General features: G+C 32.7%; 5 protein-coding genes across 11 annotated transcripts; 2 read left to right on the top strand and 3 right to left on the bottom strand.

The window, feature by feature from the left end:
- Window positions 1-3,269: 3,269 nt before the first annotated feature.
- LOC108783624 (galactoside 2-alpha-L-fucosyltransferase 3) lies at window positions 3,270-8,101 on the top strand. 3 transcript variants are annotated; one of them, XM_018552235.1, is made up of 3 exons: window positions 3,270-3,584; window positions 5,597-6,300; window positions 6,458-8,101. In XM_018552235.1, exons 2-3 carry the CDS (start codon window positions 5,828-5,830, stop codon window positions 6,996-6,998), a joined length of 1,014 nt encoding a protein of 337 aa, XP_018407737.1. In that variant the 5' UTR covers window positions 3,270-3,584; window positions 5,597-5,827; the 3' UTR covers window positions 6,999-8,101. The 3 variants fall into 3 exon arrangements, with proteins under 3 accessions (XP_018407737.1, XP_018407739.1, XP_018407738.1); XM_018552237.1 differs by lacking the exon at window positions 3,270-3,584 and adding an exon at window positions 3,713-3,764; XM_018552236.1 differs by lacking the exon at window positions 3,270-3,584 and adding an exon at window positions 3,962-4,254.
- A 978-nt stretch (window positions 8,102-9,079) lies between these two features.
- Window positions 9,080-11,395, bottom strand: Gas8 (Growth arrest specific protein 8). Its single transcript, XM_018536580.1, has 8 exons — window positions 11,329-11,395; window positions 10,857-11,074; window positions 10,528-10,789; window positions 10,081-10,341; window positions 9,818-9,985; window positions 9,664-9,750; window positions 9,372-9,581; window positions 9,080-9,295 (listed from the first exon to the last, which is right to left on the bottom strand). Exons 1-8 carry the CDS (start codon window positions 11,329-11,331, stop codon window positions 9,080-9,082), a joined length of 1,425 nt encoding a protein of 474 aa, XP_018392082.1. The 5' UTR covers window positions 11,332-11,395.
- Window positions 11,396-12,335: 940 nt separating this feature from the next.
- Window positions 12,336-19,514, bottom strand: fbl (pantothenate kinase 3 fbl). 5 transcript variants are annotated; one of them, XM_018552220.1, is made up of 12 exons: window positions 19,405-19,514; window positions 18,737-18,919; window positions 17,751-17,941; window positions 15,615-15,795; window positions 14,455-14,633; window positions 14,195-14,368; window positions 13,836-14,003; window positions 13,683-13,759; window positions 13,431-13,607; window positions 13,210-13,345; window positions 13,026-13,139; window positions 12,336-12,950 (listed from the first exon to the last, which is right to left on the bottom strand). In XM_018552220.1, exons 4-12 carry the CDS (start codon window positions 15,736-15,738, stop codon window positions 12,897-12,899), a joined length of 1,203 nt encoding a protein of 400 aa, XP_018407722.1. In that variant the 5' UTR covers window positions 15,739-15,795; window positions 17,751-17,941; window positions 18,737-18,919; window positions 19,405-19,514; the 3' UTR covers window positions 12,336-12,896. The 5 variants fall into 5 exon arrangements, with proteins under 5 accessions (XP_018407722.1, XP_018407727.1, XP_018407724.1 ...); XM_018552225.1 differs by having other exon boundaries at window positions 15,630-15,795; XM_018552222.1 differs by lacking the exons at window positions 17,751-17,941; window positions 18,737-18,919; window positions 19,405-19,514 and adding an exon at window positions 17,064-17,227.
- A 1,187-nt stretch (window positions 19,515-20,701) lies between these two features.
- On the top strand, window positions 20,702-23,794 carry LOC108783633 (protein RFT1 homolog). Its single transcript, XM_018552254.1, has 8 exons — window positions 20,702-21,056; window positions 21,217-21,419; window positions 21,636-21,822; window positions 21,901-22,185; window positions 22,253-22,384; window positions 22,812-22,943; window positions 23,015-23,515; window positions 23,596-23,794. Exons 1-8 carry the CDS (start codon window positions 20,997-20,999, stop codon window positions 23,752-23,754), a joined length of 1,659 nt encoding a protein of 552 aa, XP_018407756.1. The 5' UTR covers window positions 20,702-20,996; the 3' UTR covers window positions 23,755-23,794.
- A 221-nt stretch (window positions 23,795-24,015) lies between these two features.
- On the bottom strand, window positions 24,016-25,609 carry Lamtor5 (Late endosomal/lysosomal adaptor, MAPK and MTOR activator 5). The gene is made up of 4 exons (XM_018536587.1): window positions 25,405-25,609; window positions 24,394-24,455; window positions 24,182-24,296; window positions 24,016-24,120 (listed from the first exon to the last, which is right to left on the bottom strand). Exons 1-4 carry the CDS (start codon window positions 25,437-25,439, stop codon window positions 24,057-24,059), a joined length of 276 nt encoding a protein of 91 aa, XP_018392089.1. The 5' UTR covers window positions 25,440-25,609; the 3' UTR covers window positions 24,016-24,056.
- Between the last annotated feature and the right edge of the window lie 279 nt (window positions 25,610-25,888).

Genomic DNA, 25,888 nt, shown 5'->3' with positions numbered 1-25,888 from the left:
TATCGTTTCCTTAGTTAAAAAATGACATATTTTATGTCGTATTGTTTTCATAAATAACAAAAAGTCTTGTACAAAACTTTAAAAGGTAAACAAAACAAGTAGACAAAGTTTCAAAAAAATATTTTATTTTAAATTTAATTGTTTAACTGAGCTAGATAAATATAAACTGCTGATAATATTTTCTCGAGTTATGTCACTTTTGATTAATTATTCTGAATTTGTTATAATTTTGTATAAAATATTAAAATCGTTATAATTTAAAAAGTTTTTAATGATCGTGAAACAAAAATGACAAAAATAATATCATATTTCTAAGAGTACATTTTTTTACCAATATTATTTGCTTAATAAATTTAATGCTTAATAAATAACTTTCTATTAAAAATAATTATTTTTTTAAATGTTAATTTTTTTAATATTTTAAAGGAAACGATATCTCAAACTAAAGTTAATTTTTTAATAGAGTAATATAAATTATTACAAGAAAATACGTTTTATCTAAGATCTAAGACTGCTTACAGGCAAATGTTGCCCATGCAAGTAAATTTTTATGTAGTGAAAACGGAATCGAATGCAATTACGAGGTAACCACGTAATCTCCTGGAAAATTGTTGAAACAACAGAAGAAAATATCACACATTTTTATTTTCGTTCAAAAATACTTATACTTACGTAATTGCGATCCATTTCGCTACATGAGAATTTACTTCCATGGACAACACCACTAATCTGTAGGGGGTCTTAGATGAAACGTTTTTTCTTGTAACGATTCACGTAACTTCGAAAAAAATGAATCGTATTATGTGAGTTCCCTTATTATCTTCATTCTTCAAAACATTTTAATGTTGATAACGTTTTATCTGTATACAAAATAATTTGTGATCAGATAATTTTTTAACATATAATATTATAAATAATAATAATTTTTGAATATTCTAAAACAGATACAATCTATGCTAACAAACTCAAATAACATATCGCGTGTCCTGATCAAAAGATATACGATTTACTTGGATCTGAATGACGGGTTTCTTACTTGCGAATAATGAAAGCGAGAAAATACAATAGAATTTTGTAGATTAGACTATTTTGTAACTATTAAACCAAAGTTTCGTTATCGTTGCGTTTAAGCTTTTTTTCTATATATTATATTTGTACAATGATATAATGATAACGAAACTTTGATTATGAATAAAGTTGTTGATATCAAATAATGAATAGACATTTTTATTTCGATTAATCAAATTCGATATATATATATATATTCGATATAATAATATCCATTCATTCGGAGTAAATATAACCGAGACATTACCGTGTCTCCAGATTTTTGCATTGTGATGAATATATATTTCTACTCGATATTGATAATCCTAATTAAGGTTGATAGACTAGACATGCAGATCACTTGATGGACTTGCCATTTCTCTTTGCGAGATAAAACGATAATGTCCGTTTTTATTAATATGTGTTTGTGTATAGATTAACTTTAATTTCGGATTAATTTATTCTTTATCTTTTTTGAATCTTTAGAATTAGAAAAAGCGAGTTAAATTAAGACTAAAATTAAACTACATTGGCAGAAATAAACATAAATCGCATTAAAATTGAGATTCCGCAAAGTTAGAGAGGCAGCGGGGAGGGGGAGGTAGATTATACTTGTGAAATGCCGTATTATTTTGTCAGAATACAGGCTTTCGCGTAGCATGTCAATTATATTTTGCGATACTCAATGGAATAAACTTTTTCAACACAAACACGCTAAATATTGTATAAGCACTCACCAATATTCGTTGCTCTCTGCCTGAATCGTTGCATTATGGCAACCATGTTTTGCGCCCGTACCTGTGATGAACAGAAAACGATTGATATTTCAGTAACTCGTAATATCCCACATATTATTTAATATCCTAATCATAATACGAACACATCAACAAGACCTTTCCGAGCCGAACTCCAAGAAACAAAAGAGATTAAATCAGACATCCATAACCGACGAACGACGTTCGAAAAAAAGCCGATGCGAAAAAACTATGGCGTCGCGAATGCCACGATCGGTAATGACGGAAAAGGAAGCGCGGATGGTATCACCCCATTGGTCGGCCGATATCACGTGACTATATTCAAATTGAACAGAATTGAAAATAAAAGCGTGCGAATTTTTCCTGCGAAAAGAATAAATGTGATCGAAAAAATAAATTTGTAAATCACTATTAATCGATTAATAAATTATTCACTTTAGATAATAGCAACCGCTGGTAAAACCGACTGCTGCGACGAGAAGTGTACGGCGTAACTTCAATTTCAAGTTTGAATTATGTAACGTCATAAATGCAAAGTTGGTACGCGTAAAGTCATGTTTTTCTACTCGGTTTCACATCTTTCTGTTCGATTTTTATTATTTAACAATGTCCACTTCAACGTGATATTTTTTTCTGCGCTCGTTTTTCCTTCGTTTTTTTCTTTGCGAAATCTGCTTATAGTTGTTTCATTATGCGAGCAAAAGATGCATAGAGACAAATAAAAATAATCCAACAAAGTTCTTCGGGCAGACGTCCTTAGGACCTAAGAACACTCTTAAGCATTCCCTCGAAGAACTGTGTTGCATGTCAAGGCTTATTTTTTTATAATTGAACTAACTAGAGTGTACACTTTTTATACTTAAAATGAAACAAAGTACATATTTGACGATAGCAAAAAGAAAAAATAATTCTAGGATTTTTTTCCGTATCACGTATTATATATATATATATCATTTTATCCTTTTCTAATATTCGATGAACGACAAGAACATCGTGCTCATTAGACGTGATACGGAACGCACTCTTGCTTCTTCAAAGAAGTCAAGTGCAGCAATAACAAACAAACCTACAATCATATAAATTACGCGTCTCTGCGGCGTTCGTTTGCTTCCAATAGATACAAAACGTGCAGTGCACTCGCGATACAACAGAAGTAGTATGTAATACGCAATTAAAATCTAGCATAACGCTTACGTGTCATTGTTTTCCTTTTTTTTTCCATGAATCCTCCTCGAATTTCGGTATTTACGTGCCCTCCACTCCAACAGAAGAGACGCTTTCGCAATATTACGCGGGAGCGCGGGAGACGCCAATTACTAACGGGCGACGACGGCAGATGGCGGTCTCGGAAAGGCGCCAACAGAAAATTAAAAATCTATACGTATCACGGCATCACGGCGCCGCCGGCTGTGTGAGGTGGGTGACGTCATCATCCCCCAACCACCCCCGACAGGATGGCAGCTCGCCCCCGTCCGAGTCGGATAGCGCCAGTGCGTGAAACTGTTCCAGGTATCGTTACGTCGTAGAGGAAGCCAGGAGGAGAGCGCGCGAGAGGCGATTGGACGTGAAGTGAGCGTCGCCGCCCTGAAGGTAGCCGCGGTGCGAGGACGGCGCTCGCGGCGGAAACGGGGACGGCGACAGCGACGGCAACGGTGACGACTGATCTACGACGGCCGGGGTGCAACAAGCGTTCGTGCCGGGCAAACATGAGCGAGCCGAACTCGCAGCTGGTTGCGAGGCTCGACCTGTGCGTCGCGAATCGCGCCGAGTTCGCAGGAACGGGTGAGTAGAGGAATTCGTTCACGCGAGAGGTTGATTCGATATATCTCGGAGTCAAGTTTCCTGGAGCTAAATTCGCGCCGGGAGGACGAGGTGAGTCTGCGAAAGGTGATGAAGCGAAGATTGTGAAGATTTATCATCACCATCCTGCGGCTCGCTGTGCTCGTCTTGTCGCGAATAAGGGTGCTTTTCAACAAAGGACACAGTTTGTAACACAGTGGGATGGGAAATAAATAAGGATTAGATTCGCTGTGTTACACTGTGTCACATCTGTGTTTCTCTTGCTGAAAACCACCCCAAGTACTGTAATTCTTGTCTTATGTTCTAAAAATCTAAACGTAAGAAAAAGGTAAGTAAGAAGACACGTTGATGTACACACAGCTCCTCGATTTCTGTCGTAGCGTAGGAAACTGAGAGACCTTGTGACCTTAAACGTAAGAATCATTTAGTGCGTTTCTTAAATGTCTCCGGCTCTCAGCGATTGTTCTCGACGAGCTGCATGCGCCGCTTTGACGGTAGCGATCTCGAGGAGAATGTGTGTCATGCACGTAATTTTTGTCCTTACGACACGTAATAAATTTTACTACGCGACTTTACAAATTTACAGATTTTCCGCGAAAGGATTAATGTTTGTCATGAAGATGCAGCAAGATTAACTGCGGTGCGCAGCTTTGTATGTTTAAAAATTGCGAAAGATCGATAACAAGATGCAAAAGAAATACGAAAGATATCATAATTTTCCATGTGTGCAATTGGATTTCTCATATACGCATGAAATTTTTCTTTCGATCGCTCTAGCGATTTCTAAGCCGCCAAGATTATTTATATCCCATTGTTTCATAACATTGTTTAATAACCCTCGTGGTTCAAAGTTTTTGTCACTATTTTCTTAGTCCAATTGGATCACTGGTGCCTAATTGTGTTTTCCAAAGCGTTTTTGGGTTGTAAAAAAATCTGAAAAAATTTTGATACTCTCAACATTCAAGAATTTTACAATGATATGACCCTTTTTAAATTTTTTCTACATATCCAAATTTGAGACAGAATAATTAAAAATTGAAAATTCAGCTGGGTCTTCAAAGTCCCAATTGGACTATGGAGGATCAGTGTACCGATACTCTGAATAGAGTTTTCTTATATTGTAGAATTTCTTTATTAAGATAGAAAATTTATGTTATTAAATATGACGGTATAATATGTTTCATTTTTTCAAACTCTTAAGAATGCCGTAAGGTATTTCATGTTTAATGATGCTCTTTTACTAATATCATTCGAACATAGCTGCTGTATTAGTATACGGAAAACAAGTTACAGCATGGTTCACATCGAAAATTGCATTCAATAAATTATTAGCCGTCTCGATTTACTAAATTTTTTTATAATTACGAAGGTGATATTATAATTTTATGTTTGCCAAAACCGCTGCTTGCATGAAATTTTACTCGAGCTTTGCATAGTAATTGTGTGTCAGCCATGTCCTTTTTCTGAAGAATTATCTGAAGAAGAAGCAATTTAATTTGTCTGAGAAACGAATTAAATTACGTTTAAATTACTTGACACATTTCTATGGATAGCGATTATGCGCATATTGATTAAGTATAAAGGGTAGGATATTCTAGAATGAAATATATGCAGTGCAATTATAAGTGGAAGAATGTTAACTTCGGATCTAATACGATTTTTTTAAGTCCATATAATTAAAATTTCTGAATATATAATTTAATGCTTCCATAATTTAACACTCCCATTGTTAACTATTCTTAACAATATAAAAAGATTTAACTGAATTCACATTATTATCGTATCATATTAAAACCATATTTCTATAATTTTCTGTCCTTATTACTGTTCTACATTACATAATTGTGTCTGAACGTTGTAATCTTAAAATAACGCATAAAATGTTCAAAATGAGATATATTTTAAACGATGTGTGCTCGAATATTCTTGAACGTAATTCTAAAATATTGTCCGTACATTTATCGCTCATTAATCGCTCATTTATTGTTACTAAGATGTACGTCGGAAAGCAAAGGACATGGCACACCTGTAGATACGAAATGCCGGACTAGCACGAGAAGCAAGCGGCCGACCAGTAGAGGCAGAGCAAGCGAGAAGCAGAGCAAAGTAGTGAAGAGAGGGTAGAGAGCAAATACGTAGGGCGAGGGAGAAAAAGTGACCGATAGAAAAAAAAAAAACAGCATCGCGTCGTTGAAAATTTGCGTGGCGCAAAATTAGCAGAGAGAATGAGTCACGCTCAACAGCATGTGCTTGCGAGCGCGATAGTCCTCGCGCTGTTAGTGGTATTCGGTATCCACGTCTTCCTGTTTCCCATGTACACGTCGACCCCGCCGGCGCGTCATATGAAGATCTCCGCGTACGAGCAGGCGCTCTGTCGCACGAACCTGAAGAACAACGTCCGTATACCGGCGTCAGAATTGCGCAACAACCCCTGTCCGAAATATGGCATAGTCTCGGCGATGCAGGGTGGTAGACTGGGTAACCAGATCTGGGAGTACGCTTCCGTGTGGGCAACCGCCCGGAGAACCGGCCTAGAGCCATTCATGCCGCGTTGCATTCTCAAAACCTTGGAGGAGCACTTTGAGAACCTCAGCATCCCGCCACTCAGCTACATCGGCAGATGTACCCTGGACGTTGGCCAGGTGGTTAATTCGCTCAGTCAGTGGAATAGTACGGAGCAAAACATCATAATACCTAGGTCAGCATTTTTAGAGATTTTACAGCACGAACTACTACTGAATGAAATAAATGCACGAATAAAAATATGCAGAATAAAAAATATAAGTTCCTTTTAATATTAAACATATATATATATATATATATTTAAATAAAATAAAAATGGAATTTTTTTTCAGGCACGCGGCTTATTGGTCTTTGATACTAGTCTGGCTAGATGACGTACGACGAGAGTTTACGTTCAAACCGAGTTTAAGGATCTACGCAGAGAAAGTGTTGAAACGCGTAGCGGAAAAATTCAACTTGTCCTCGCCGACCTACGTCAGCGTACACGTACGCAGAACCGACTATGTGGATTATCTTTGGCAGAAGTTAAAAACGCGGCCGGCGCCGGTAAGTTACTACTTGTCGGCGATGGATTATTTCGCTGGTAAATACAACAACGTGATCTTCGTAGTAACGAGTGATAATATCGCCTGGTGCAAGTATAACTTGCGCAGCAAACGTCACCGAATCAGTTTTGTATCAGAAAATGACGGCAAAGGCCCGGGAAAAGATCTGGCGGTCTTGTCCGCGTGCAATCATAGCATAATAGATTACGGTACTTATGGCTCCTTTGGAGCTATTTTGGCCGCCGGCGAAACCGTAGTTTACAATGTAACAACATACTTTTCTACGTTGATTGCTGATGTTCTACCAAACTGGAGGATAATGAGCTGAATGAAAAAAATCAAATAACTCATAAAGTAAATAGAACATGTTTATGTTACATCGTATGCGCACACATTTTTTGTAATATATAATCTTTTCGAAAGGCGATAAATTATTCTTGAGAACTTTTAATTAATTTTATTAAAGTAAGTTTCCGTAAACTTACGGTTCTTTTTCAATACCAGTAAAGTACAAAATTTGCAATTCAATATTTAAATTAATTAACACAATTCTTATCAGACCACAGACCAAGTGTGTACACAAACCACACAGATAATCGTTGTATATTTACATCTGCTATCTACGCAAATATGGTAATTTTGAACTACTTGAAAGTGTATCTTGCCTTTCACCTATCTAGATGATATATATGCTCATATATTTTCCTTTTATTTATCATACGTAATGCGTAAGTATCTCGCTAGTAGTAAAATTAAATGAAAGTGTGTTGCTACATCACATTAAATTTTATATATATGAATGCGTCATACTGCTTAACAATATTAAGCATATATTACGTTTTTATTTAAATTTAATGTGCGCACACAAGCTAGAAGTCGATGCACCTGTAAATGTAGCGAGCGAATTTTTCGAGGAACTCGAGGAAAAGGTTTACAATGGAACAATGGACCACTAATATCTAAAATTAAAACAGATGCTTATTTTTTCTACGACTCTGATACACACTCGACACGGCCGTAAAAATTTAATGAAAAGGAAAAAAGCGTATATCGGATGTTCTTTCCAGATAAGGTGGTAACCAAACGAGCCTAATTCAAAGAAAAAAAAACACGCGTACATATAAATTCTAAATTTTGCAGTGCTCAGAATTATATCCGATTAATCTCTTAGCGTTTCGTGTAATCTTTTCCGAAACCTGCATTTTTTATATTATATATTATTTCGTAATTTCGTAATTTATGTAATTTTCTATAATGTAGAGCCTAGTTGTGAGGTTTCAAGTTTGATTGTGTTTACACGTTTCAATGTGCATTTCATATCGTAGTAAGCGTGTAATATACACTTCACGAACATGAAACCGACATATTAACAAAACCATGTGTAAATCTTATAATGTACAATGATTTCAACTGTGATTCTATTTCTTATTGTGCCAAAATTCATAATATACATATAAGCATATATATAAATATATATGTATAATATATATATATATACACATACACATCTATATATCTATTATAAAATTATATCTATACAAAGTGTTGTATAATATTTACAAATCTGTGAGCAAATGATAAATTATTTCTTCACTTAACCGTAAAGTATTATAAAATGGAAAAGTTTACAGACTATTACTATTATTGCGTGAGAAACGGATGGGGAAATATTTTACATAAAGCCAGTGAAATTTATTAACCATGTGACCTGATGTATTTGACTTACAGTGTTTTACAAGTTAGACTATAGTCAGTGTCTAATATCTATATGTTAATATCTATATATGAATGTGTTTTCAATGTATTTGTGCCTGCCAGTTGTTGAATATCTGACAAGATGTTGGAGCGTAAATTGGAGTTATGCGATTAGTAATAGAATCATGAAAATATATGAGCCGAATATATACGATATCAGATTTTTCATTGCCAACATTAATTACGACAAGAAATATAATTAAAAGCAAAAGCATAAATATGTTGAATAATTACTGAAGCTATACAACTTCCAGGCATAATACGATCTACTCTGTACATTCTCTGTGATAATTTTATGTAATTTTTGAAAACATAACGCATAAGCTAAAGTGTATTTGTTTTACAGAATAAAACTCTGTGTCAAAAAATTCTATACATCGATCTTTTTAAAATTATTAAGTTTAAAAATACTCGTAACATATCAGGTTTCTCCAAGTTCATCGCTAGGTATATTAAATACACGTACTTATCAAATATCCTATACAATATTAGATACATATCAAATTATATGTCTTACTAAAAACTTATTATCTCTTTCATTAAAATCTTTAAAAAATAATGATAAAACGTGTCATTTATCGATACAATTTTCTCAGATAAGACATATAAAATTGGCATAAATCGATTATACATAAACATTAAAAAAAATATGTATCACTGATTTGCGGTAACGAGACCAGCTGGACCTAAACCCAACTTTGCACCGGTTATCCTCATCCTTAGAGGCTGAAATCCAAGTTCAGCCTTGGGAATTCCATATTCTTGCAATTTACTTTCATAAACTGCTAACAAATCGTCATGTGCTTTACATACTTTTGCTAATTCATATTGTAAATCTTGTATTGCAGTATTTTTTCTATTAAGCATATCCTACAAAGAAATGTTGCATTATTATTGTATTCGTATCTAATTCATACAATTGTGATAAGATTGCGTTTTTATATACCTCTAATTTTTTATTCATATTAACCACCGCCGCAGGATCCAATTGAGCAGCAGCTAACACTTCGCTAATTTGCGCTTCCCGTTGCTCCAATAAATCCGATAACTTTTCTAATTTTTTTTCTAAAAGTACATTCTTTAAACCCGTTTTTTGTTGCAGTTCAAATATTGCCGACACAAATCTAGAATGTAATTCGTCTCTCTCAGATTGGCACTAAATAAAATAAAATATATTAGGAAGGTATATGTAAAATATTTCGAAGATATTGTATGTACTGTATGTTTAAATATCTTACTTTTTCAAAACGCAGCTCGAGAACTTCATTCTCCCATTTTAAATTTTCTAAATCTTTCGTCACTGCGGACAATCTCCGTTTCGTATTCTGTAATAATTATTAATTCAGTTTTTCATAGCGTGTTATTATATAAAGATGTGTTTTAAATACCAACAACTAAGCATTGTTTGTCTTTCTCGTAATTTGCAAGTTGACGATTAAGTTCGGTAGTTGTTTCCTGCAAAACTTTCGAGTCAGTCAAATATTTTTTATTTTCTATTGTTAATTCCCGTATTTGTTTCTTCATACGTTCCTCATTATTTCTCATCATTTCCATTTGTTCCTATTAAAAGATTTGCTACGTTGATTGAAAATTTCTCAATTCTTATTTTCCATGACTCTATTAATTGTAAAACTTCTAATAACGATAAAGTTCACCTTCATACTCTTAATTAACGATAAATTATTCAGAGTAATATCATTGTAATAATTTTTCATTTCGGTAAATGCATTCTCGTGATTTTTTATTAGATTTGCGATTTGCGCATTTTTTCTCTCCTCCACTTCAGTTATTTCCATGCGATGCTTCAATATTAAGGACTCGTACTGACTTGTTAATTTTTGTTCGTACTTTTGCTCCAATTCTATTGCTTCAGATTCAAATTTTTTTATCATATTGTTCATTTCCTCTGAATTATGCTGCATTTCGTATGTATAAAAATAAGTGATTTTTATCTCAATTACAATTTAATAAATATGAACATGTAAGGGGGGAAGGGAGGGAGGGGGAGAGAGAGATAGGGGAGGGGGGGGGGGGGGGAGAGAGAGAGAGAGAGAGAGAGAGAGAGAGAGAGAGAGAGAGAGAGAGATAATTGTGTACCTTACCAATTTTAATGCGCGAATTTCGTTCATGTACGCCAATTCATGCTCTTTCTGTACTTTTTTCAGCTCGGTTTTATCTTTAATAAGCTCATTTTCTTGCACTATATGATCGTCTTGTGCTAATTTAAGAGCAACCAGATGATCTGCTTTAGTTTCAGATAAATTAGTCTGATGTTCATACATTAAGTGCTTCACTTTCTGCTTATATAATTTGAGTTCAGCTTCGTGATTCTCTACTAATTCCTCTTTTTCACGTTCTTTATTTCTGAAGAATTTTAAACACATTTACATTCATCCGTGATTCAAATGGTCATTTATTATCATTGAAATACCTGACTGCAGCACGTGCTTCATCCAATTGATGTCTTGTAATTTCCCAAAAAGTTCGTAGTTTGTCTCTTTCTAGTTGAAAAAAGTTTCTTTCCTCTCGTTCCCGTTCCATCTCTTCTAATATCTTATGGGCATATATCTCTAATTGTTCCCGATTCATTTTTGTTGTGTCTACCCCATCAACATTGTCTGTCGCTTTCCCTTTTGCTTTCTTAGGACCCTTTTTATCAATTTTAAATAATGAAAACACAGTTCAAAAATATATTAATTTAGAGATAAGGATGAAATAAGAAAACATAGGATATGATAGAGAAAAATCATACATGTCATATAAAAATATGCTTGTAGTAAAAAGGTATGTATTAATAAAATATTGATAAAATTAATATTGATACACAAATATGTAATAATAATAATAATCTATTGTAAAAAAAAAACTTATAATAGGTTAATAATTAAGATTAATTAACTTACCATTTTTATTAGTATCGAAAAAGACGTAAAAAGATTTAGATAATATACCGATCTGTTTAAAGAATATAAAAATAAAGAAAGGAACGAATAATAATAGTAATAATATCACTACAAAATCTATAGTCTCACATCAGTTGACTTATGTCTGTACAAATCAGTCTGTTTGACATTTAGAGTGGCACTGTTTTGTAAGAACGTTGCTAAGTAACCATGTCTTGTATTCTTGTTCCTTCCCAAGTATTTATATATCTAGATTTCATATGACTTTGGATTTCAAATATAAAATATTTATAAAGTATATACATTACAATACGAGATACATACATATCATTGAAACTAATAAATTCAGAATGTATATATTTGCATATTCTTATCTATTTATCACAAAATTTTATTTTTATAGTAAGTATGGATATACATACACATTTTTATTGTATATTAAAATGATATTTTATTTAAGTTTGTTTGGCATGCTTCCACAATACATTGCAACAAAAATGAGCTATCCGCTTGTATAAGGATACGCTTGTGGTAATATAAAATTACTCGATAAATTATAAATAATATATCCAAAGATTTATTAATTGTCACATTTCAAATAGAAAATAAATATATCACGGTTATTACTTTCTAAAATAATGTACGAATTTTTTAATTATAATATCGATATTTCAATCATATTTTTTGTTCATTCACATTACACCACATCATATTTCTCAAAAACAAGATTTAATGTTTGACACATCTTCAACAATTTTCATGTATGTATTGCATCATATTGCTATTCTGACGAAAGCGTATATTTTTTTATTATAAATCGTGATTTCACTAGAGCGGTATAAAAAATTCTTAATTTATGCAACTATCAGACGCGTATGAATAATATTTCATTAAAAAAGTTGCATTAATATTCAATTAAAAATTCGTTTTAAAAGATTCACCTTGTAACAAGCAATGCATTAACAATAAAATTATTAATATTAACAGTTAGTACGAAATTACCGCTACACAATAGTTTTATTCAATTATAAACTTACGAAGAGAAAAGATGTACAAGTGTAATAACGATTGCTATGTTATTTATATACATAAAAACCTGTGTGCACATTTGTAGAAAAACTTTACAAATTATGAGGTAGAACTAGTCTATGCGGCATGTAACAAACATTGGAAGGAGAGACTATCCTTAATCCTTTTGGATTTGGTCCATTATAAATTCTATCTACCAAATTGTGTTAGATTTGTGCTCGTAATCAAACAATTATAGCAAAATAATTATCCTCCGACCAAAAAAAAAAATAACTTGACACATTATTTTTTTCTACATTAAAATAGTGATAAATTATACAATGACACTTGACAAATATCCCTTATCCTACTACATAAATATCGAAGCTTTCCATATTAATATAATAAATGTTACTCAATAAATTGTAGATTTATGAATAATTGAAAAATATGTAACAAAAATAAATATAATTATATCGAATAATCTTGCTCACTCGAGAAATGTTCTGCGAAATTGGTCATATGGAATGCTATATGTTATAAGACTGTTTCCCCATTGTTTAACTGGATTCGCCATTAAATTGTAATAGACATCCCACCGCGCCGAAATAACCCTGAAATGAAGATATAACATCCTGTAATATCTGAGTGGCATTTAAAAAAATATGAACTTTTAGTTAGATCTTTACTTCATGTTCCAAAAACAGAGCTTTTAAAGTTCCTTTAGACCAATAATCCATAGCATAGGCCAACAACTTCATTGATATAGGATTTACCCTGAGAAAATTGCCTACAAACACGACCTAAAAACAAAAATTATTTTACATAATCACTCACAAAATTATATATGTATAATAAATATATTTTCATTACCCTTTCAATTTTTTCATTAACAGCACACATACGCGCGATAGAACCGATATTATTTGTGATAGTAACAAGAGTTGCACGCGCTAGATCTTCCTTTGTGACAGTATTTCTACGATCTTTGGAATTCATTTGTCCAAAACTAAGTATAATAAAAAAAGGAATAAGAATTAAAATAAAGAAATTATGTCTTAGAATAGAAATTAGTAATTACTTTACAATTGTACCTGCTCGCAACTAAATCTCCAGGAAGACCGAAAGGACCGTAATCACCACCGTATATATCCTTAACCAATTTATCTACTCTTGTATTATCGCCGCCTGTTGCTAGCTCTATTGCTTCTTCAAAGGTGTTACATCCAGTGAGAAGACAACATAATCCTAAGAATGTACCACCACCTAAGCTGTAATTAAATATGTACCGATATTACACTTGATATTAAATATTAAAATTAAAAAATACAACACACGCAATTTACCTCGTTCCAGATATCCTTTTATAATTTTCTGGTCCGTATACAGCTAATATGCTCACTCCAGAACCTATATTAACAAGCTGCAGAAAATAATCAATTAGTAATCCCACTTAAATTAAAAATATACATTAAAATAATATTTCTATAAACTCTTACCAAGAAAGGATATGGTTCAGAAAAGTCATAGGGTACTTTTTGGCATTTGCTATCATCGGTAGGATTCGACCAATAATAGCATTCGTGTGGATTCGTAGTCTCTATGTAGAGCATCCCGCGTATTAAACTATCTAATTCATCAAATTTTGCCAAGTTCATGTTTACTTCCTATCAAAGATATTTTATCACTTTAATAATTATGTTGCAATTACAAGGCAGAGGCAAAAGGTGCGTCCGGGGAGACGCTACTAGCGCTATTTGTTATTCTGTCTTTATCGATTATTAGATGTAAAACAAAGATAGAATGGCCGTTAATAACGTCTCTCCAAACGCATCTAAAAATAAGTAATTTTCCAAACCTGTTTGAAATTATCTTCGAATTTAAAAGCACCACCACCAGTGGCACAAACAGTAGTCACAAGATTTGCCATACCTTTTGATTTTGCTAATTCTAGAAAATTTCCCATTTCACTTGTAGGAAATCTAATAAAATGTAAAGTTCCTCGTCTGCCTCTGATACAGACGTTATTCATCTGAAACAATCGTCAAATAATTATCAACAGGTTAATATAATTAATAAATTGTAGAAATTACAAATTAAATATTTAATAATGTTTACTTGTAAATGCGTATCACGATGACCAGTTTTCCCATATGCCGAATTTTTGGTGAGATATCGACGAATATTTTTTAATGTTTCAACTTCTGCGTCTGCTTCATCTCTTGTTATATCTTTTGGCTCAAAATACACTAATTTGCATAATGTACCACCTATGTCCATTCCAAACCAAGGCATTGCTGCAACAATAATATACAATTAATGTTTTATCTTATAATTTGTGCAAAAATATATAATGTTAAAAATATATGTTTTTATAAAAATATGCAATAATCACTAGAAATTAAAAAAGGCACAATTTTGCAAAAATGGTGAGACTAAATGTTTAGAAATGTGACTATTGATAATGGCATGCAGAAAATTGTAACAAAATATAAAGATATATATATATGTATATATATATATAATTAATAAGAGAGAGTTTTTATCTAATTATAAATACTCTTTCTTTGACAATCAAGCGAAGTAAAGATAACATTCTTGTCACAAGCATCACTTACTTTGTTACAAATATTATTTAGCTTAACAAAATTCAACAAACTTTGATACTTTTTAGATAAAGCTAAACAATGATGTTCAAGCCAGTACAAGCCGGTAAGCATAGATACCTATGCGATAAAATAATTATTGTATTTAACTCGTCACAGTACTAGATACAGTATATAGACATAGTATTCCCAATGCATATAATCACTCAAGTACAATATTCATAATATTAGACACAGTACAGACAATAATAATAGACACAATATTAACAACTCCAGTTTATATAGGTGTAGTCTTTTCTCGATATAGAATTTATAGTTTCATTAGTTTCGATCTCTATTCTTAGTCAAAAGTTGATAACAATTAATAATTAGCCTCTCGTTTAAATAAATTTGAATAAAGACTAAAATTCTCATTATAATTATATTACATAAAGCATTGAAAATACTGCAGTTATACACCGTAAATATTGTATCGCATGGACACTACTCTTGTCAGTTTGAATTGATCTAGATCATTTTATATAGTCAATTATTTCATTTCGATATATATACATTTGAAAAAATTATAACAATCATGACGCAAGGTAAATATCAAACACATTTGCAAACAATGCAGTAAACAACATAATATATAATGAAAAAGTAAAAAATTGGCAATCTAAGCACACATACAATCCACTGACTCACAAGGAGATGAATGATTCCTTGCTTCTTTGGCCATGGTATTGGCAGCAGGGTATCCGTTAGACTGCATGTCTTTTGGAGTTAAATTGTTCTTATGGCTTTGTGGACTCATTGCTCAGAATAGAATAGTTTACTGCAAATTCCTCTGTTATGATAAATAATGTATTCGCTGAAAAAGATACATACATTTAAAAAACAATATTTTGTAAGTGCAATTTTGAACGAAACAATATCTCATGTGCCTATCTTTATGACATTGTGTTGAAAACATTATGCAAATATAATTCGTATGATTTTTCTTAACAATCAATAATTCTTTTTTTTGTCAAAATCTAAATGCAGAGAGCTTTTTTGAAACTTTAAAACGTGTATATGTAAAGAATTATTTTTAAGCCAAAAGTCAAAGATCATCTTTTCCATTTGCGTACGCAACATGTGAAAAGCACGTGACACCAAACGCAGGAATATATTTACATAAGTAAAATATATCATGAACTTGTGTGACGTTTTACGTCACATAAGTTCATGATATATGCACATTTTTATGCATGTTTTAAAATTGTTTTATTGTCTCATTGTCTTATAATCTCCTTTTCTACACTATATACACTTGTTAGGATTGAATTAAATACAAATTTAAATAGCTTTTTTTTTTATCGTTAGACGTCAGTTATTGTTCATTACAAGTCAGAATCTCGATATTTTGTTGAAAAATGTTATTTGCAAATTTGAATATAAATATGTATATCAGGTGCCAAGATCCGCTTTTAACTGGCGCGAAAATAAAAAAAATCTTTTTCTCATTTAATTTGCAATTCTACGTAACAATTTTATCTTCTTCAAAACAAAATCTCAAAAGTACTTTTCTAAATAATAGCTCATCGCACAATATATAAATACAGTTTCTGTTAAAACATTGCAATAACAAAGCAACAAGTAGGTTGATCATGCTGTCTGGAATTTTGATTACATGTGCGAGGACGAAAGTGACCGGCTTTTAAACATTTATTAACATATATTCAAACGATAAGCATGAACGTACGATATCATTACGTAAATGCATACGATAAATAATTAATTATCTAAGCGATCGATCTTCCGCTTCTATCATGACATTGCTCTGATTTTTTGCAACTCGCGTCAATTACTAACTCCGACCTATTGCCATAAGCGTCTTACAACACGCTGAAATTCTCGACTCGTTACGGCGAGCGTCTTCAAAAGACATTGTAATGCACACACTACTTTACGATGCTCCGTCGACGACCGTCAGTCGTGTCGTCGTCGCCCGCGACGTCAAACGTCACGCCGAACGTCACATCGAGCCGAAAAATCGCGTTTAGCGACAAGAATATCGAGAACTCGTCATAAGGAGCGATCGAGCGACGGTGGCGTGACGTCTCCAGACGTCTCACGCCAGGCCAGCGTGACACTTACTCATCAGATTTGCGCGAGAGCATCGGGAGCGGCACACAAGTGATACACACCACGACCCAAACGCTCCCTTCTGTTCCGTCTGCACCGTCCGACTGACCACGACTGACCACCGATGTGCGACTTGCGAGAGTCGACCGCGAATACCGCGATGAGCGGCGCGAACGACTCTGCACTGACTACAGCACCTCGCTGCTATATAAATAATACCCCCGGCGATGCGATAACTGTACAATGAACGGAACGTCGACGGGAAATGCTAGTAGCTACAATACTATATGAAGAAACGCGGCGTTCGCGATCGCACGTACAGCAAATTCGATCTTGCCGAACGCGCACCATCTCGATGAACACTGTATAAAGGCTGCCATGCATGAAATAATCTTTCGAGTTAGGTATAAAAATGTAACACGCGTGATATGATCTTGCCCGAGCTAAACTTGATACTACGATAAGATATACCTATAATATTTTTAATTCGCTAACGTGACTTACTAATCCTTAATCGCTCGTATACGACATTTAATATCTTATTTTGTGTCACGGCGCAGCTTCTTAATAGGCAGCTTCTCACTACGTGATTAAATTCTTCTAAATTCACTACTAAGGAACGTCCGTCAACTCGAAAGTTTCGTTTCCTTCTGTGGAAGTCGTTTCCAGTTTTTTTACGACGCATATCTTTCTTATTACCTGACATCACGGACATGCTTCGGACCGTCGAAAAAAATTCCACGTGCCATGGCAGAATTGTATAGGAACAGTGCGGTGGCGATCAGCTGATCGCCAGGTTGACTCTTTTCCATTCGTCCTTGTTAACGTATGCAGTTTCCTATGGTTTCCTATCTCTTTCTCTTCGATCAGGTCAGGGTATTTTGTACTACCTGAAAGATTTGTAGTTTCAAGAAATTTCCTTTGGAAAAAATAAGAAATTTCATACACAGGAATTGTATACCAGAGAAAAAGGATAAGTACAAATTTTTTTGTGACCGTTCAAAGATCGTTCTATTATTTCTACATTTTTTCAGTACTTTTTTTTCTTCATGGAAATAAAAAATTATCATAACAATAAGACTCAAGAAAAAATGAATACATTAAAGTAAAGAATAAAATCCTTTTTTACATTGTTACGAAATGTTATTGTCGTTTTCAGTCACGGTAATCCTTTAAAAACTAATTTAGAGAGATAAATCCTCGAACGATCGCAGAAAAGATTGGAAAGCTGTATACTTTCTTTTTTAAATTTTACTGGTATCTCTGAAAATATTGTTTTTACTTTGATTATTTATTTTTCTTGATAATATAATACAAAAGGTAATGCTTAGCATTAATTTTTGCATATGGCATGTGTATATTCATGTATATTCTTGTCATTCGTTTTTTGTCAAAAATCGGATTTTAAAAAATGCTTTTTTTTTTCCTTTATAGATATCTCTCTCTTAAAACATGTTATCATTCTTATAAATCATTCATCAACACTCGTTCGTAATTTTCTTACGAAAAAAAAAAGCGTTCAATAAATACATGCAAAATTAATTTTTTATTATTAAGTGTAATGTTTATGTAATAAAAGTACGTTAAGAATAAAAAAAAATTATTCTTCATATTTTTCGTAGATCTTTTCAATTTACTGACAAACTTTTTTTATATATCTCTAATATGTGTAATTGTCTACCTACCACATACCGATTTCTGGACTGGATCGCGTTCTTATCACTTTATATCACACCAACATCACGTTATTTTTTTGTGTGACACATTTTATTTCTGTAAAATTCTGTGAAATAAGTGATTTAATGTCTATTGATTCCACCATCCTTCGTCGCAAAATCATTTCCTGACGATTTATAATTTACATAATCCTGTTGCAAAAGATCATTCACATTAGCAATTTGCAACTCGGACTTTAAGCTAATCGGTTTTCAAGCGATATATAACATAAATTGCTCAACCGTCACATTAGTGAATCGTGATGCCCTACTTCATTTAAATATTCAATACTTTCTCGCACTCTCTCTCCCTCTCTCCTCCTTTTTATGACAAAGTAATAAATTGCACGCTTAGACTTTGAACGAACTAAGAAGAACGGACTAAGAAAAATATGTTATAAAAAGACGTAAAGCAAAAATGCATTGATATAATTTTATAAGATAATTTCTTCTTGGAAAAGTGTTCTGCAAACTTATAACAAAACATACGATGATTCGACGTTATAATATCGTGCTGGACAAACTGTAAAAATCAACATGACACGTTCACGTTTACGTGATCCTTTATACGAATGAAGATAATACTCAAAGATACAAACAACAGAATCCAAACAGACAAAAAATAATCGTATGTTTACCTAAGTTTAATTAAAATCTGTTATGCGCCTGTTTCCTCCAATACACACAGAGAGATGAACGTCTCAATCTTGATCCAACTTGTTCCTCATTTTTTCTTCTTTTTCTAACTTTAAAAAAAAAATGAAAAATAAGTTAATAAACTGAGATTATAGCTGATTAATTTACATTAGTGGAGCATTAAACTAATGATGTATAGAAAAGCAAGTTATGTAAAGTAAATTGCACTTCAATTTATTACATTTATTCATTAATTTTCTTCGCGGAATTTTTTTATTTATTTCAGTCAATCAGTAATTAAGATGAACCATTTGTTTTTTTAAAGGTCACAAAGCCACCGCCTTGCCGCGGAGCCACACAGCCCGACACGTAGATCTTACGTTGATATCTTACACATTACTCATTTTTTTTAATTGGACTTTCCAGACAGCACAGAATATTTAAATATTTATTACTAATCATTTTTTTTAATGTTATATAAATATTTTATACATATTTTATATAAAGCTTTATTCAAAATATTATTAAAGTATAGCGACTAAATATTCTGTGTAATAAATCATACAAATATTTTGTAAATATTTTATAAATATTGTGTGCAGTCTCATGGGTTATACCACTTAAAGAAAACAGCTCATATATGTAATTTAATAACTGGCAGATATAAAATATTATTTTTAAATTGTGTGTACAGGATATATTTGAACAAGTATCAAATATTTTATATAGATACGTATTCCCATCGATCAACATTGAAAAAATGCATCTATAAACAAAACATTTTCATTTGTTTCTTTTAAACTTTGTTTGATTTTTTTAAATTCTGTTACTAAACATTTAAATTTGTTTTTATGTGATTTGAATTTTGTCATATTTTCTATTATTTTTCCATTGTTTGATATTGTTAAGCACTTATAAAAAATTTATTCTACCTCAGAAACTAAGCGTTTCTAAATCCACGTGTAATGTGAACTCTTTTTAATGTTTGGAATTTAATTAGAAATATTTACATTTTCATAATAAATTTGACACTTATTCATATATAATACCTGTAAAATTCCTCGTTTCTCTAATATATCCTTTAAATTAAACTTTCCTTATATTAAACATCAAAAAATTAATAAATCTATGTCAACAAGATAGTTACGAGATGCAATTAAGAAATTAATCGAAATTTATAATAATAAGTTAAATTTTGATTATCATCCTCAATCGGCGACGAGATCAGTTTACATGACGCAGCGAAAAATAGCATCGTGTAAATCCATAACGTCTGTCTCAGTTTATCTACGCGGTCCACGTCCTCACATTTCGACGTGATTATATCGCGAAATGTTATCACACTAATTACGGTTATCGACCGCTGTGACATAATCGATCTTATGCAAACAAAGGGCTCGGTAATACGTACGAAACCGTGACGATGATTAGCGAACGTTGTCCTGGTTGTCCCTGTGATCGTAGTAGCTCGTAGTCATCTCACATAACCTTCCCTAACCTACCTGGCAGAGGGGGCTACGTTAATGTTTCTCTACGTCTCCCGGCGGGAATCTCGAAACGTTCACACATATGCTTCTGTCGAATCGATCTGAAAATGCCGCCGAATATCCTGAAGAGCAGCTTGGAGAATGCCTCCTTCAGCATTGTATTTCAAGTATGTTGATAAAACCGGTATAGCGGTTTTTTTTTTTTTGCAATCTGAGTACTTTGAAACATTTGTTTTAATCTAAGAGTACTGATTAGAGGCATCTGCTTTTGTATTGACAGTGCTATGTCTATGTCGTATAAAATTTTAGAAAAACTTTTTTTTACAGATATTCTGTCGCTGTGTTACATTTGTCTTGAACGCGTTTGTTGTCCGTCATGTGGGCCAGGCAATCTTAGGTGTCATTAATGTGAGATTACTCTTATTGGAATCTATGATACTGTTCTTATCACGCGAACCATTTGTGAAAGCATGTCTGACTAACACAGTAGAGCATAATTGGGCCCAAGTTGTGAATCTACTGTGGCTGACGTTAGTTTATTGTATACATGATAATTGATCATCTCGGAAACTATACTGATCAGCCCCATAATATAAGTAATATATAAAAATTGATGAAGTTGTAAAACTAATTGTGCTATTAAAATTGGGAAATTACAGAAAAATGTGGAATTGATCAGTTTGTCTTCTGAAAGACTTGATTGTTCTCTTCCAACAAAATTGTATGGATTAATTAATGTGTTTTAGAGTACCCATATGCATTGTAATGTCCTTTCTATTTGGATACATTTGGTTGTTCTTGCTGTCTACTACAGAGATATTACCACCATACTACACGTTTGCAGTTTGGGCAGTTGGACTGTCATGTATTATAGAACTGTCTTCCTTAGTCGTTCAATTAGTTGCAAGTGCATTTCTCTTTGTCAGGCTTAAAGTAAGGCAATACAGACAAAAAATATTATATAAGAATTTTCAAAAGATGTGTATTTCACTGCTATCTTTGTTCTTCCAGATAATTCTAGATACAATCATGATTGTTATTCGCACTATGACATTTGTCCCGCTGATATTGTATTATCCTGAGAACGCATTACTTGCGTTCGGCATCGCTCAACTTGTTGCAGCAATATTTTATACCACTAGTCATTATGCATATTTTCATCACCATATCAAGAAACTGAACAAATGCTCACAGAAACGAAAAATGTCTTTAAAAGACAACAGCGATGAATATGTAATAAGGGAGTTTCCTTTTCATGCTATAGAAGAATTTTTACCCGGCCAGCTAGAAAATAATGTATGTACTATAATTGCATTGTTATATTATTATTTTGTAAGAAAAATACAACAGTTACTCCCCGTAGGATTCGTACCTTGATAAAAAGTTGACTATTCTCACCTGGAGCTTCTTTAGGCAAGGAATTCTAAAGCAAATTTTGACGGAAGGCGAAAGATTGATCATGACTATAATGCCAGTATTGACATTTACAGAACAGGTTTGTATCTATATACAAAGTATTTTCCAATTAATTCGTGAATTAAAGTACTATAGTAAGAAAGTTCTCGAAAAATTAAGTTAAAAAGCTATTCATCATAAACTTAGATTTTAAGGTAATTTTTGAAATAATAATGGTTTTGGAAGTATAGCCATTTAGATTACGTTTAAACGGGGGAGGAGGGGAAGGAGATCACCTGTTTATTGATCAGATAACCGTTTAAACATAATCTGTAATTAGTCATATTTAAACCTTTATCATCTAAAAAAATTACTGCTTAAAATAAAAATTTACGAATAACTTTTACACATATATATATTTAATTTTTCGAGACCTTTTTTGTTATAGTATTATAATTTGCGAATTTTGAGATACTTGCGTATACTGTGATGACGTCATTAAATGCTTATTTTTTTCTTTCTTTAAGGGAGTCTACGAGATTGTGAATAACATGGGTTCGCTAGCTGCTAGATTTATTTTCCGTCCAATCGAAGATAGTGGATATTTTTATTTCACACAGATGGTAAAAAGGGATAAAACGATCTCCGATCAGAATCCAGTGAGTGTCTATTGCACCTTTCTATATTTACTATAAAATTTTATGTACCTATTTATAAACTATATTTTCAGGTGAAAGTACAAGAGAGTGTGAATGTATTGACACATTTGTGTTCTGTTGTTACATGTATCGGTTTGGTTGTTCTAGTATTCGGTCAATCTTATTCGAGTCTGTTGCTCTGGTTGTACGGCGGCTCGAAGCTGATTTTACCCTTACCGGTTCTATTGCTAAGAGCACACTGCCTCGCCGTGTTACTGTTAGGAATCAATGGCGTAACCGAATGCTACACTAATGCAACGGCTGACAGTGCGACCATAAACAAGAGTAACTTGATCATGGTCTACCAATCAATCACATTCTTGGGTGCATCGTATCTTTTTGCTATCTGGTTTGGTCCGGTCGGCTTTATTCTTGGCAACTGTGTGAACATGAGCCTGAGAATCATACATTCGGTAATATTCATTAATAAAAGACATCAGGATACAATCTATCGTCCATTACGTGGACTAGTACCAAAGCCCATGTTCTCCACATGTCTACTTGTTTCAGCATTTGTCACTAATTTGTCACATGTAAAGTATCCACGATGTAATTTTATATGTGTATACACAAAAATCGCACAGTGATAAAGTAATCTCTTTCATTATTTCAGACTTACTTCTTCCCAAGTGAAAAAATATTACACCTGTTGATTGGCATAATAATGTTTATAATTGTACTTATATCTTGGCTATATGAAAATTATGAATTACTCCAGCTTGCCACAAGCAAATGGTATGAAAGAAGAAATAAACAGAAAAAGAGCGACTGATCCTAAATTCTCATGTAATATAAATTATTTTATTTAATGTACAAATTAACTACAAGTTCATTGTAAGATCTTGTAAAATGTTAAAAGATTATATATATATAAATAATTATTTTTGTACAACTAGTTGAAATTGACTATAAATCCCTATATGATAAGAGCCACATATCTTACATCTATTAAAAATTTCCTTTTATTAACAATTCACACATATATTTAATACTTAAATATTTTTGTAAAAAAGATCTCATTTTGAATACAATTATTATAAATAAGTTTCAGCCATGTATACAACAGTGATTATTTCAAGTCGATATGTCTTTATATATAGCACCAACTACGGGTTCCTTACGAAGTATAATACATTGCCTAAAATTCAGTGAAGTTTCCGTTTTAGAAGTGTCGTAAATTTGTTTGTCATTTTATTTACCTGTTATCATTTTGAAGCGATATAATTGGTGACCCAGATTTTGGTTCCAATTTTGCAACTAGATCTGCTATGGCTGCTATCAACCCGGCACTGTCGCTTGATGCATCACCCTTAACTACAAAAGTTTACAATTTTATAAAGTTTTTGTCATATAAATACTTGAAATTTTCTCACGTTTATAATTTTTTATTGTGTCTTTAATGATTTATTACCTCCAAGACAGAGACCAGCATGATCAGCCAAGATACAGCCAATGATTCCTTCCTTATCATGCCTATAAGATATGATAATAACTTTACTAGATAAATATACAAAACCAATTAATAAATCAGAGAATGGAAGTAACTCGTTACTTTAAACAAAGTTATAGTTAGAAGTATTTTTTTGGATAATTTTATTGGTAACTGTGTTTACCTTTTCTTTTTAATAACTATATAACAGTAATTACATTTTTTTGTAACAGTAACAAATTTTACAGTCACTTTTATCATTACTTTGCATGTTTGGATTTTGATTTGACTGGAATTATTTTATACTTTTACGAGATAGGTACATCAGATAGATAGCTCATTGTCAATTTGTCACATATTTTACAGGTTTCAGAATTATGAAGTTATGTTTTTAAGAAAAAAAAACTAAAGAGTGTGTCATTATTGTACACTGCTATTATTGACATTTAAACAAAAATAATGCAAAAGTACATTTTTTATACAGATTTTTAAAAAGTAACAGAAAAATAAAAAGTTGCCTTTTTATTTAAGTAACGGTAACTGTAACAAGTTACTTTTAAAAATTGGTAACTAAATAATATCAGAAACTAGTTACTTTTTCCACTCGATAACGAGTAATTGTAACTTGTTAGTTTTAAAAAGTAATCTCTTCCATTCCTTTAATAATAAAAACAAAGATGGATACACAAAATGTATTTAAACTTAATTTTTATTAATAACGTGTATTTAAACTCATTTAACTTGATAACAACGTGATAATTGTGTTTCTATAGCTATGATTCATCATTAAAACAATCGTTTTGTAGTGGTAATTTTACTTGCTACAAAACCACCCATAGCTAGAAAAACACAACTTTTACATCACAAAAAAAATACAAAAATTCGAGCCTAAATAGTATTTACAATATAATATTTATTACATGACAATTCGAAAGTGTTCAAAATCTTGAGAACCGAAAAAGATTTCCTAACCCATATGAACCACACGCTTACGTGTCATCCAATGTTTTCACCAAGTTTCGTTCCATCCCTGGAGTCTCGCGCGACGCTCGTAAAACTAAAATCAACACGCGAGATCCGTGGTTTTCTTGAAAAATAAACTTGATGTCGAAGGGAAGGCCGACGATTATATTATCAGGTTATCACGCGAATATCGCTGTAAGTTTGCCAGTTCGCTGGTGTGACACAGTGTGACAGATCGCGATATTTCACGTCTCGCGATACATCGCGCCACGTACACGTGCGCAACTGCGCACATGTACGTACCACGTGATCGCCCATATACCCAGCGTCGCTTGACGATCGCATTACGCGGTAACTGAACTTTGCCCTTCCTCTCCGTCGTAATTGAGAAAATTATGCGTCGAATTAACTTGGGCGAGGTGTTACATTACGCAACTTGATGAAACTATTATTTCTTTCAGTTCTTTTCTTTTCACGTTTTCGCGCTTAATGCCTGATTTCGATGTGTAAAACG

This window comes from Cyphomyrmex costatus, unplaced genomic scaffold (assembly GCF_001594065.2).
Source record: "Cyphomyrmex costatus isolate MS0001 unplaced genomic scaffold, Ccosl1.0 scaffold157, whole genome shotgun sequence".
In the NCBI taxonomy this organism is placed as follows: Eukaryota; Metazoa; Arthropoda; class Insecta; order Hymenoptera; family Formicidae; genus Cyphomyrmex; species Cyphomyrmex costatus.
The sequence above is the reverse complement of the archived record's forward strand: the minus strand, read 5'-3'. Positions and strand labels throughout refer to the sequence as shown.